The sequence below is a fragment of the Haliotis cracherodii genome, unplaced genomic scaffold (genome assembly GCF_022045235.1).
Source record: "Haliotis cracherodii isolate W230 unplaced genomic scaffold, xgHalCrac1.p SCAF_11, whole genome shotgun sequence".
Taxonomy (NCBI): Eukaryota; Metazoa; Mollusca; class Gastropoda; order Lepetellida; family Haliotidae; genus Haliotis; species Haliotis cracherodii.
The window spans coordinates 26,811,575-26,824,744 of record NW_027266266.1 but is presented as its reverse complement, the minus strand read 5'-3'; the positions used below and the strand labels follow the sequence as shown (position 1 = coordinate 26,824,744).

At 38.4% G+C, this 13,170-nt stretch overlaps 1 protein-coding gene across 1 annotated transcript in view; it reads left to right on the top strand.

Annotated features, from left to right (window-relative positions):
• The window catches only part of LOC139456379 (BCAS3 microtubule associated cell migration factor-like), a 57,293-nt gene extending 46,078 nt beyond the window's left edge, over nucleotides 1-11,215 (top strand). The window contains exon 22 of the mRNA XM_071238041.1: nucleotides 2,690-11,215. Within this exon, the coding sequence (XP_071094142.1) occupies nucleotides 2,690-2,829 (140 nt within the window). The 3' untranslated portion in view covers nucleotides 2,830-11,215. The remainder of the gene's footprint in view (nucleotides 1-2,689) is intronic.
• The last annotated feature ends 1,955 nt before the right edge of the window (nucleotides 11,216-13,170 follow it).

The window sequence follows — 13,170 nt, the reverse complement described above, 5'->3', positions numbered from 1 at the left end:
TGGCACGAGTGGAAATAATAACGTAGAGAGCTCGTATTCTAACATGTAGAAAGCTCGGTGATTTACGACGATTCCTCTTATTGTTTTAATGTTTGACTTTAATCAAGGAATGATTAGGGTTTCGACATTGTCTATCAATGCCCAGTGTTGACGTTTCTCAACACACATATAATTCTCCTGCTAACGTGAGTAATTTTGCAATAATGGACAGAATTCATGCTAAGTTGTTTGCAGTTCTTCTAACGCAGTGCGCCATTCCTCATTCCACTCCAACTTTGATGATATGATTTTTGCTCCAAAACATCAGTTCCCTTGTCATGTTTGTCAAAGTTCAAATACAGATAAAATAGATTCTGAATTAAACGGATTAATCGTATTTGTGTTGTGTCATGGCTGACATTCGTCATGTAGGAATTATTTTCTTTTCTGTTCGAGATTTATTTTTCATGTAATAGGCAAGTTTTGGACCTCATTACGTGCTCCAGGAAATCAATACAGTTACACTGAAATATCCTGTTTGAATACTACCCGCGGCATCTACATTTCATTAAAGAATGATTTAGTGAACAAATTGGACAGATTTCATAGTACACACTCGCCTCTTTGCTAAAATTTTCAAGCCATTTTGTTCACTTGAATTAATTTGCAGAGGAAACAGTTGCTATGATAACACGCTGATCAAATAAATAGAGAAATTAAAATTTATCTTGGCCATTAATCTTCAACAAATGTGTTTTGGCCTTGTACACCTACTCCTGATAGGATGCAAATTTGCAAAGCCTTTGTCTAATTTTTTATGAGATATTTAGGCATTGGCTGGGCTTTTTAGTGTTGGTAACATTTAAACAGGTTGTTGACTCATTCTAATTGGTATTGGTGAAGTGACAATCAGGTCTTGGTTCCATGTTTGATGGGGGAAAGTGATGGATGTCCAATGTGGTATATTCAGGGTCCCTACAGACTGGCACTTGAATGGATAAAGTGTTTAGTTTGGGGCTGGGCAGGTAAAGGGCTTATTTCCAGGCTGGGCAGGTAAAGGGCTTATATCCAGGAATAATTCCAAGTCTGAAGATATTAGAAACTTTGTAAATCTGAAGAAAATGATTAGCCATTTGAAAATGTCATGTGCTTTGAGTAAATGACTTTTATTTGGAACAAGACATTTCAAAGAAATTAAGAAATTAGATTGATTTTCCCCAGTAATGGAATAACTACGGAGGATTCATTCCACACAATTAATATCTTTAATTCACGTGCCATTTAGTGTGGATGTATCTCTGTTTGGAAATGAGTGTTTGGAATACCCCGCCCCCCTGATGACCCCCTAGATAAGAGTAAAGGTGCTGGTCCCCAGGACTTTAACAAACCAAAAATGGAACTGTTCAGAGTAACCGAGTTCCACTGTATTTGATGACCTCTCCACTTGTTTTGAAAATGGATTATTTTTATGATTTTGTTAATTATCTTAATATCTATGAGGATAAAAACAAATATTGCTCATGAGAAAAAACTAATACACTGTCTCAAGTTTCAAGTCGTTCATTCTAGTAATGACGATAATCATGTCCTTAATAGCATTATTAACGAGTCTGTATTTCTGTATAATAAATTGTCTGAATTCTGACAAGGGGTCCTGCCTCAGGACATGAAACATTGTGTGATATTTGAGTCACGATGATATACATACCTGCATACTTTAATTTGCTTTGTTTTTTGGTAAAATTCCCTCTGTTTCTCCAGGTTATTTCCATAGAAAGACCATGCTGTGTGATGATTGGTTAATTAAGGCTTGTTCTAATAGTATTATCCAATCAAATGTTGCATTATGTTTCTTGATGGGTGGTAGTTATTTTATATGTTATTTGTGCCCACTATTCAGCCATTTTTGCATGTATCATTGCTATCCCTTGTCACGAAGTGGGAAGAGAATACAGGAATGGGTGCTGCCATCTGTCTTGGAGTGAGACGTGCCTGCGTGCATGTACTAGTCCGGCCTAATGCAGATTTTATGGTTCTAGCCCACTGATATACCATACCACAGTTTACCATAAATATCCCACTCAAACACAACATAAGGACTGCGAGCTGACCACTTCTTGTTTCAGCATCTTACCAAGCACCAGGCAGGATAACAACAAATACCATATTTTATTTACGCTGTCTTTTGGTATGATACGGCCAGGGATCTAACCTCGGACCTTATGCTCTTTGAGCGTACACTCTCAAATACCACCAGACCATAGAGGCGGTCCCATCTGTCTTGACATTCATCATGTTTTGTTTCCAGACGATGTTAAGCAGAGTAATGTGTGTGTGTTTTAAGTTTTGACCCTGCTGTTGTTATTTTGTATGAGACAATTTTGCTGTTTGTTGCATGGAAACATTTAATTTATGTTTTAATACTCTTGTTGACCCTATTTGTATGCTCTACAAGACTTAGGTTGCAAATATTCAGCAAACATTCAGGTGAGCTTCAGAGCCATGTTGCTGTGTATATATTGCTCTGCTTGTTACAGTTCCTATGTCAACAGTCCCTATGTCAACACTAGCATCTTCTGAAAATGATGCCACGAGAAAAGTTTGGCCTTGAAGACTGTTTGGCTAAAGCTAGTACACATGTATAACTCTTAGTCATGACCCACTGCTACATCAGTGAGCACTTCTAATCCTACCCAATTCCATGTTACAGATGTGTTCCATGGAAGCAATGAGACACTGAGTACAAGTTCCGGATCCAGTGGATGCCCTTTACCACCTCGAGGACTCACAGAAACTGGACTGGACATGTTTCCAGGAGGGGGTTCCGGGTCACCGGACCTTCTTGGCTGACCAGTGGTCACTCATCTTCTGTCTGGAGGCTGCCCACTTGGCTACAACTACTGTGTTTTTCAGACTTGTTATAGGATCTGTCTTGTGAGACACATGATTGAAGTCATCTTGTTGCAGTCTGAAGCCTCAATCTAGTAAAATTCTGTTTGGTCTGTTTAGCTCAGCTAATAATTAGTAGTCCATATTATATCACTTAAATCTACTGAAAATGATGTTAAGAGATTGTTCAGGCTAGTAGCCTCAAGTCTTTGGTACAGACTTGTGTTGGTGCTTGTATGATGGTCAGCGTATAGGGTATCCTTGAGAACAGACTGGTGTTGGTGCTTGTATGATGGTCAGCATATAGGGTATCCTTGAGAACAGACTGGTGTTGGTGCTTGTATATGATGGTCAGCGTATAGGGTATCCTTGAGAGGTCAGTGATCTGGGCCTTCTGGCTGTAAGCTGTTTCTAAGACAAATCTGGCTGCACAGACTTTAAGCTGGTTCATCCCCATGCTCCAAATCTATACCTATTATATATCGTGGCCTTTTCTGAAATCTATACTTGTACAAAATTACACATTAATACATCAATAACATGCAATCAATCAGTCATTTGAATTTCAAGACTTTTATAAATCAAGATTACTGCAAGAACCTTAAGATCCATATCTTGAAAATAAACAAACTATTCTGACTGATGTTGTAATCAGTTGTAACTGACCCATTTCAAACAGTAATATTGCTGTTACTTTGCATATAGTTTACTTCGATCACTTCATTGGTGGTGAATAAAAGACAGGCTTGTCTGATTCGAAAGACCTTTAGTCTTGGAGTGCTGTTACAAGGAGACTTCATTGAAGTAGAAAGGATCAGATGTGCATTTAAGATACAGTGAAACATTTTTAGGTGTGGATGATACTGGTGCTGTCTTTTTCTTAATGTTAGTGAGGGGACACGGGTGGCCCAGTGGTTTAAGGCACTGCAGTTATTTGGCCAGAAACCTATAATTGTGGGTTTGCATCCTGGTTCGCCCTGATTTTGTTTCAATGTTGTCAGCACCATACCCATGTTTGTTGATTTCACCAAAGAGGGATGTGCATCACTTCGGACTTTCTTCACATTAAGCTGACACTTTGTAATATAACTGTTCCAAGCGGCATTAAACTCACTCACTCACTCGGGTGGTCGGGTAGCCTAGAGGATAAAGCATTCGCTCGTCACGCCGAAGACCCGGGTACGAATTCCGACATGGGTACAATGTGTGAAGCCCATTTCTGGTGTCCCCCGCCGTGATATTGCTGGAATATTGCTAAAAGCGGCGTAAAACCAAACTCACTCACTCACTCACTCACTCACTCACTGTCCCACCCACTCACTCACTCACTCACTCACCAATGATTTGTTAATCTAGACATGAACTAGTACAGACTATTCTATTGGGAATGATAGCTCCAGGTAAATTAGTAGGTTTCTGTAGGAATGGGGGTAACTCTTTGACTTGTCATTCAAAGTAACACAACAAATAATGATTTTCTTTTTCATTACTTTTCATTTATGTATTATATTTGTGTAATTTGTTATTTTTAATTTAATCACAAACCCTGTAGTTTTAAAGAAAAAGACAACAAAGTTACTATAAAAAGGACAAAAACAAAGCAAAATCCCTGAACCTCAGAAAATCAATGTTCAAATTGTCAAGAAAACAGCCACATCTCTTCTGCTTACAAAAGCCTGCATTGATTTGTACTGAAGCTGCCTGATTTAGGTGGAACTGATTTACTCTGTAGATTCCTACTATGAAATGCTGAGTGATACTCTAACCTATTGGCAAAGATAATCATAAATATGGCAGGCAGTGGAGTACTTTTAAGACCCACTGAAACAGATACATATACTGATGCCTGCTTTGATCAAAACCATCAATACTTTCTGATAAGCCTCAACCGGCAGCTCTATCTACACATCCAAACAAGGTAACAATCATAAAACATTTATGACCAGCCCATCCTTAGCCTTCACAACCATTTCTATAACACATCTACAATCATGAGTATCTACATTTTTGATGGCGTCTTTAAAATCCGTTATGACAAGGACAATTAAACGGCAAAAATCACTTAAACTGACAGACCTAATGCAGAAACTGAGATAAGTCCTAAATATTGAATTTAATGACTATCACGGAAAGAAATATGATGGGTAAAAGGCCCATCATGCTCTTGACAGGTACATTCAGATGAACGTTTTCTTCTCCGAATTGGTGACATAGCTCTCCTAACACATCGCTCTGTCAACCGATGACATCCCATCTGTTGTATTATTCAGAAATAGACGTCAGTTCAATTGCGCTGTGCTTATCATAGTGGCATTTATTTTCTAGTATTGCTATTTGAAATGCAACATTCTCATATCTTAGGGCTGATTGAAAGGTCAGTACAGGTAGAAAAAATGATTTACTGATGTAAAGTCTTTGATACTTTTTCTTTTATAGTACTGGTGGAATTGGCTGTTATGGTCTTGAGAATTGAAATTAACATCGTTTATTTCAAAATGATTTGTGTCAATTTCATTGAAATAGATGACTATGGGGAATTTGGTTGGTGAATGAGTGATTCTGTTACTTTATGATCATTTAGCTCTCTAACTGAACTTGTGAAGAAATACCCTGGACCTGTCAAGAGCCGATAAAATAACCAAATATGTATGTAGGAATATAGTTTCATATTTTACATGCCAATATATGGTTTGATAATGATTATGATATCTGCTGAATATTTTTTTTTGAGGTGAATCATCCAGGTACTTCTGGCTATTCTTATCTGATTTCAAATGAAGATATTACTAACTTCCTCCTGACACAGAAGCTGATGTAGGTCATATGCAGAGGAATGAGGATCTGATGTATGTAATAGTTTCAACTGATGAAACATTTTGGGTACTTCTGCTAAAGCTGTATCATTTGGATTTAATAAGTGACTTACACATTGGATGTGGAACACTTTATCTATTTTATTGTTTGTATAAAAGGTTTCTTCTTTTATGATAGTAAACCTTAATGCTCAATAATCTCTGTCAATAATTTTTTATACAGTTATGTATTAAGATGTGATCCAGGATGTTAGGCCATTATGATTGATCTATCTTCATCCTGCTTATATTCTTTGGTTTGCAGAAATTCGACTCACCAATAGTCCTTATCCGGGTCTGTGAAATCTTTCTGTTTCTAAATGTTGCATATCATGTGACACAGGATATGCTATCAGACAAGAGACATCGCAACCTGTCCACACTCCTATTTCTTGGTCTGGGTCCTGCCATCAATTTTTTTGTGTGTTTTGTTTCCAGAGTTTAACTCAAAGACTGTACCAAGCAGAGTAAAGCTTTTTTGTGTGTGTTTTAAATTTCGAACCTGCTATGGCTATTTTGAATGAGATTGTCTTTCTATTTGATTGTATTAAAACAGTTTATTTAATTGAGGGATGAAGACTTGGAATACTGATCAAGATGTCACCGTGATACATGGAACTTTAGCTACATATATGTATCAGTCGACTACGTTTAACAGTAGCCATTTTGTTGTCTTCATGTGTGTCCTCAGTCACGTGAGCCCAGAAACACAGTATTAGTGTGGGATTGGTTTGGTTGGTTTGTTGTTTAACGCCGCACTCAGCAATATTCCCGCTATATGACGGCGGTCTGTAAATAATCGAGTCTGGATCAGACAATCCAGTGATTGACATCATAAGCATCGATCCACGCAATTGGGATCGATGACATGCTTGAACCAAGTCAGCGAGCCTGACCACCCGATCCCATTAGTCGCCTTTTACAACAAGCATAGTCGCCTTTTACGGCAAGCATGGGTTGCTGAAGATCTATTCTACCCTGGATCTTCACGGGTTGGAAGGTCAAATATATAATATTATGCAGCTCAATATTTTTATGTGTATCTTTTCATGGAATTATTTGGGTCAGTTGATTTGGTGAAATACTATAAGCTGAAACTGTGGACAGTGCAGGATGTAAGTAGTTTTATAGGAAAATGAGGTGAGAAGACATGTTCACTGTATGTGAGACGTCATACTGTACATTTCATCAATTATTGCATAAAAAGTTAATAGTTATTTTAATATTGTGTGATTTTTGTCGTAGCTTATATTTTTTCAATCTATGTAACACTGAGAAGTTAGACAAATATAAGTAAAATCAAATTATTTTAATTATATTTTTGATTGTGGCTTTAGTCTCTAGTTGAAATTGCAAACTGAAATGCAAAGTGTTGCTTAACTCTTTATGCATTGCAATTGTCGGAGGGCCAGTGGTGACAGGTTGGGTGGTGACAGGTTGGGGTATCATCATGTCACTTGGTCTTTCTTTCCTTTGGTCCAGTAAGCCTAGCTGATGTAAATCATATGGTAACAGTAAACAATGAAAATAATGTTATGTGTCAAATTTCAGGGTAGTTGTCAAAAATGTTTGGACATTATAAAACTATAGACATTTTCAATAAGATGTAATCCGATGAAAAAAATCTGTATTAGAACCACCACTTTACTTTCATTTTTAATCAGAAAAGTTTCATAAGAAACTAGATTATACTCTTCATGTACCTTGAAATCTACTGTACCTGGAAAATGATGGACATTTTCATGCTTCACCTCTATCAAATACAGCCAGAATGTCTGCATAGTACATATATACTCAGCACATTGTCGCAGTGTTATTGCGGGAGTGTCCCAATTGTTGGTAGCTGTTGCTATACTATTGCAGTATTTAAGATGCCCCCAGCTCCCCCCAGCGCATGTCATCATTATGAGGTACTGCTCTACCTTTGTTGGAGATATGTGCTCAACTGTAAAGGATCCCAGTATATAACACAGGATCCGAGCGAGTGAGTGAGTGAGAGTACTTGTTGTCTAATGCTTTAACAATCTTGCTGTCCTTTGCAGTGAACAGGATCCAAGTGAGTGAGTGAGTGAGTGTAATTGTTGTCTAATGCTTTAACAATCTTACAGTTCTTTGTAGCGAACAGGATCCAAGTGAGTGAGTGAGTGAGTGTAATTGTTGTTTAATGCCTTAACAATCTTGCAGTTCTTTGTAGCGAACAGGATCCAGGTGAGTGAGTGAATGAGTGAGTGAGTGAGTGAATGAGTGCGTGTTGCAGGAGTTGGTGGAAATCAGGAATCAGTATGAGCATTCATACCAGATTCAATTGTGAGAAATCCTTGAAGGTAGGGCACATGCTTGATCAGATTCAACTGTGCACTATTGATATTTGGATGGCAATCTGCAGAAAGCTACTGGCAGACAAATGTCAGCATGATCTAAATGTCACAAGTGTCTGGTCATCTATAACAAGCATTATGGCAGAGAACATACACTGATTGGTCTCTGTTTATGATTATGATGATGAATGTTATGTTGTGTTGGCAAAATTTAAGATCAGCCGCTGGTTCTACTGATCACACATGCAGGGCAGAGGTTGATGTACAGACTAAATGAGATGTTTCAGAATGATCACCATGTCTTTCAGGAGCATTTACAAAGTGATAGAAACGACAACTAGAAAAACTTAACCTAACCCCAAACCAAACCCTGAAACTCTAACCCTCACCTCAAACCCCAATTTCATTAAAATCAAATCTTAGTTTTCGCTACTGCTTAACAAAGATCTTAGGACATCCCATTACAGGTGACTTTAAATTTTGACCAATGAAATGACTGACAAGAAGTCAATATTAGCCAATCAGAAGGCAGCTTTCTCATGCTTTACGGAACTAGTTTCAAACTGGGGACTACACTTGAAACATATTTTGACAAATTCTCAGTGCGAAATTTGAAAATGGAGCAAACAAATATTTTGGAGTGGCTAATAGATGACCTGGATTGAATGGATTCAGTCATAAAGCACTTAAATGTTGTTTCGAATACCATGTTTTAAAAAAATTGAGGCTGCAGGATCAGAAATCACTTTCCGACTGTCACTTTCATGATCTGGTCAGCAATGCTCTGATTGGTCGGATGATTGTCGTTCTGACCTGACCCATAATGGGATGTCCTCAGATCTTAGTTTAGTGGTAGCGAGAACTAAGTTCTGATTGTAATGAGATTGCTCAAACTCCGATCATAGCCCTACCATATAGCCATCTCCAAACTGTAACCACTATCCTGAACACAAGCCCTGACCCAAACCCTATCCTTAACCCAAACTCTAGTCCTACCTCAATGCTCAACTCCAAACCCTAGACTCAAAATACACCTGACAATCATGACATGTGTTCACAAGACCAACCTGAATACTGGTCCCTAAACCCCTAAAATAGTCCCCATTTGGGAAAAAACAACCATCACCCTTTATCTCAGACCTTTACCCCAAACTGGAATATTATTGCTTATTTCAAATCTATGTCAGAGAGTGAGTGTTTTGTGTTTCAACTCAGCTCTTTCTGTATTTGAGGACAAGTGTTAGAAGTCCTGCTTGAAGTTATATTTAACTAAAGGATTGTGTTACCAACTACTTGAATGTTTTCTACTGAGGCCATCAAAACAAATGTTTCTCATCAGAATGATCAGGTGACCAGGGCTCACTTCTACAAAGTGATCCTAGAGCTATGACTGTCATAAGTCAAAGGTAAAGTGTGGCACATACAATCTTCTTATGCAATCCCTTTGTGTAACAGGGCCCTAGATTTATTTTTTTCATTTCCCCAAACCCCTCCTAATCTTGGAATATTATAATGAAGAACTAAATACTTTATTCAAATTCTGGTTTTTACAACCATGGCAGAAACAATTAGGTAAGGAAAATAACTCTTTCATTAAAATTTGGTTGGTTGGTTGGTTGGTTTGTTGTTTAACGCTGCACTCAGCAATATTCCAGCTATATGATGGCTGTCTGTAAATAATTGAGTCTCGTCCAGACAGTGATTGATATCATGAGCATCGATCCACGCAATTGGGATCGATGACATGTTTCAACTAAGTTAGCAAGCCTGACCACCCGATCCTGTTAGTCGCCTCTTATGACAAGCATAGTCGCCTGTTAGGGCAAGCATGGTGTGCCGAAGACCTATTCTTCCCGGGATCTTCATGGCTCCATTAAAATTTGGACAGTTTAGGCAGACCGATATCAAACTGGATTTATTGTTCTGAAAATGTTTGGATTGACCCATACAATGGTGAGGACATTTTTATCAATATTGTTATGCCATATATGTTTTATTGATGGGTATTATCGTTTAAAATGGTCCTTTGGTCCTTCAAGTAATAGATATTGCTTGATAGAAATTGTAAATATCTTGGCGAACTTCTGTGATGATCTTTGTTATGTAACAAGCAATGTTTACATTTTTGTTTTGCATGTTTACATATTTTAATGATGTGAATATAGAAGTGTTGTAGCTGATGTTGATGACTGTGTTATGCCATTCCCATTCCGATCAGTGAACTTGAGTTGCGTTAGTGGGACGTCGAAATGACAATGTGTTTTACTATATTCTTATTGTACATAGACCTTGTGGCATATATGTATTGAAGAATTGCTTCATGTAGACATAGTTTTAGCTTGATTTAACCTTAATGGTGTAGAAATAAAATTGTAGAATTGCTGATTCAGCATGTAGCACTATCACTTGATACATGTCCTCATGCCTTTCACATGGATAAGCCTTGCAGTTAGTGTGTTTGCTCCTTAGTGTAAAGTCAGGTTTGTTGCTTGAACTGTGTATAATCTACTCCGAAAGTTGAGCAAAGTAGGATAGCCTCCCTTGATCTGTGGTGCAGCATCTGGCTATGCAGTTACATCCCTAAGCTGCACCAGGATCTGATGACCAATTATGATCCTTGGCCTATCAGCACTATACCCTTTAAGGTAGCTTGTAGTTTTCACAGAAGTTGTAAATATCTACAACCTGTGTCACTATTGGCTGTCCTCCAACATCAAGCTTAGACGCCCTGATATAACTGAATAATTGAAGTGTGCTAAACTCAACTCACTCAATCATTCTATGTTGTGACTACTTACACCTTCACATGGACCAAGGAAAGGATACAACATTAAATCATTTCTACTTTCTATGTACAAACTTGGTGCAAGGTCAGCATATGAAACTACAGAATGGCTAGTCACTGCTTTCCCCGTCCCTGAAATTATTTTGCATTTAGTATTGATCAATGGGTCATTTGCAGATTAAAAACACTTAGCAGGAAAATATATTTGTATGAGAAATTGGTGTTTATTTATTGAACTTTTCTACTTGGCTATTGTACAAACGGGTATACCCTTAAATTTTGCCATGTTTGTGTAATGCTCTTCATGAATTTCAGCTCACTATTCTTGTAAAAATGTGAATTTGTTGTGCTTTCTTAGACCAAGGCACTAAATTGTATATACTGTTTGTGAAATAAACCACTTTTCAAGTAGTGTTTGTTGAAACTGTTCCTTCCAGCTTTGGCTTTTGGGCAAAATTTGGAAAAGTTTTCATCAGAATCTCTTATTAAGTTACGGATGCATTATAACAGTAATTCATTGGTAAAAAGCTATGGTATTCAGTACGTGGCTACTAAATCATGAAAGAATTAAAGTATAAATATATTGTATTTCCAGGACAAGGTCCAAGTTCTGAACCGTGACAATCTTCACCATCCTGCACTGTTGCTGTCAACATCCATTAAATCAGTTTGAATCAAGAACGTGCACACAGCAGTAAAAGCAAAATGACTCGAAATTCCTCATCTACCAACCATTTTCACATATTTTAGTGACACCATTAGAAGTCTTCAGAACAGTTAATTCAGATTTTTCAAATTTATGTTTCGAGTGTCAGGAAAATCCTTCTCATACCTTGTATGTTTAGTTAGTTTGTTGTTTAATGGCACACGCATACCATGACATACATCAGCCAAGTCAGTGAGCCTGACCACCTAATCCCATTAGTTGCCTCTTAGGACAAGCATGGGTTGCAGAAGACATATTCTACCTAGGATCTTCAGGGTTGTGTTTAATTTAGGAGTCTAATTAAAGCAGGTCACAGAACTACCATACAGCCCGTGTACAGCGGTATACTCAAATGCCATGCAGTCTGCAGCCACGGTATACTCAAATGCCATACAGTCCGTGCACCATGGTATACTCAAATGCCATACAGTCCGCACACCATGGTATACTCAAATGCCATCCAGTTTGTATACTCAAATGCCATCCAGTCCATGCATCACGTCATCAAGCCATACAGTCCGTGTACAACAGTATACTCTAATGCCATACAGTCCGTGTACAACAGTATACTCTAATGCCATACAGTCCGTGTACAACAGTGTACTCTGATGCCATACAGTCCGTGTACAACAGTGTACTCTAATGTCACACAGTCCGTGTACAACAGTATACTCTAATGCCATACAGTCCGTGTACAACAGTGTATTCTGATGCCATACAGTCCGTGTACAACACTATACTGTAATGCCATACAGTCCGTGTACAACAGTGTACTCTGATGCCATACAGTCCGTGTACAACAGTATACTCTGGTGCCATACAGTCCGTGTACAACAGTGTACTCTGATGCCATACAGTCCGTGTACAACAGTATACTCGAATGCCATACAGTCCGTGTACAACAGTGTACTCTAATGTCATACAGTCCGTGTAGAACAGTGTACTCTAATGTCATACAGTCCGTGTAGAACAGTATGCTCTGATGCCATACAGTCCGTGTACAACAGTGTACTCGAATGCCATACAGTCCGTGTACAACAGTGTGCTCTGATGCCATACAGTCCGTGTACAACAGTGTACTCTAATGCCATACAGTCCGTGTACAACACTATACTCTGATGCCACACAGTCCGTGTACAACAGTGTACTCTGATGCCATACAGTTCGTGTACAACAGTATACTCAAATGCCATACAGTCCGTGTACAACAGTGTACTCTAATGTCATACAGTCCGTGTACAAGAGTGTACTCTAATGTCATACAGTCCGTGTAGAACAGTATACTCTGATGCCATACAGTCCGTGTACAACAGTGTACTCTAATGTCATACAGTCCGTGTACAACAGTGTACTCTAATGTCATACAGTCCGTGTACAACAGTGTACTCTAATGCCATACAGTCCGTGTACAACACTATACTCTAATGCCATACAGTTCGTGTACAACACTATACTCTAATGCCATACAGTCCGTGTACAACAGTGTACTCTGATGCCATACAGTCCGTGTACAACAGTGTACTCTAATACCATACAGTCCGTGTACAACAGTGTACTCTAATGTCATACAGTCCGTGTAGAACAGTGTACTCTGATGCCATACAGTCCGTGTACAACAGTATATTCTTATGCCATACAGTC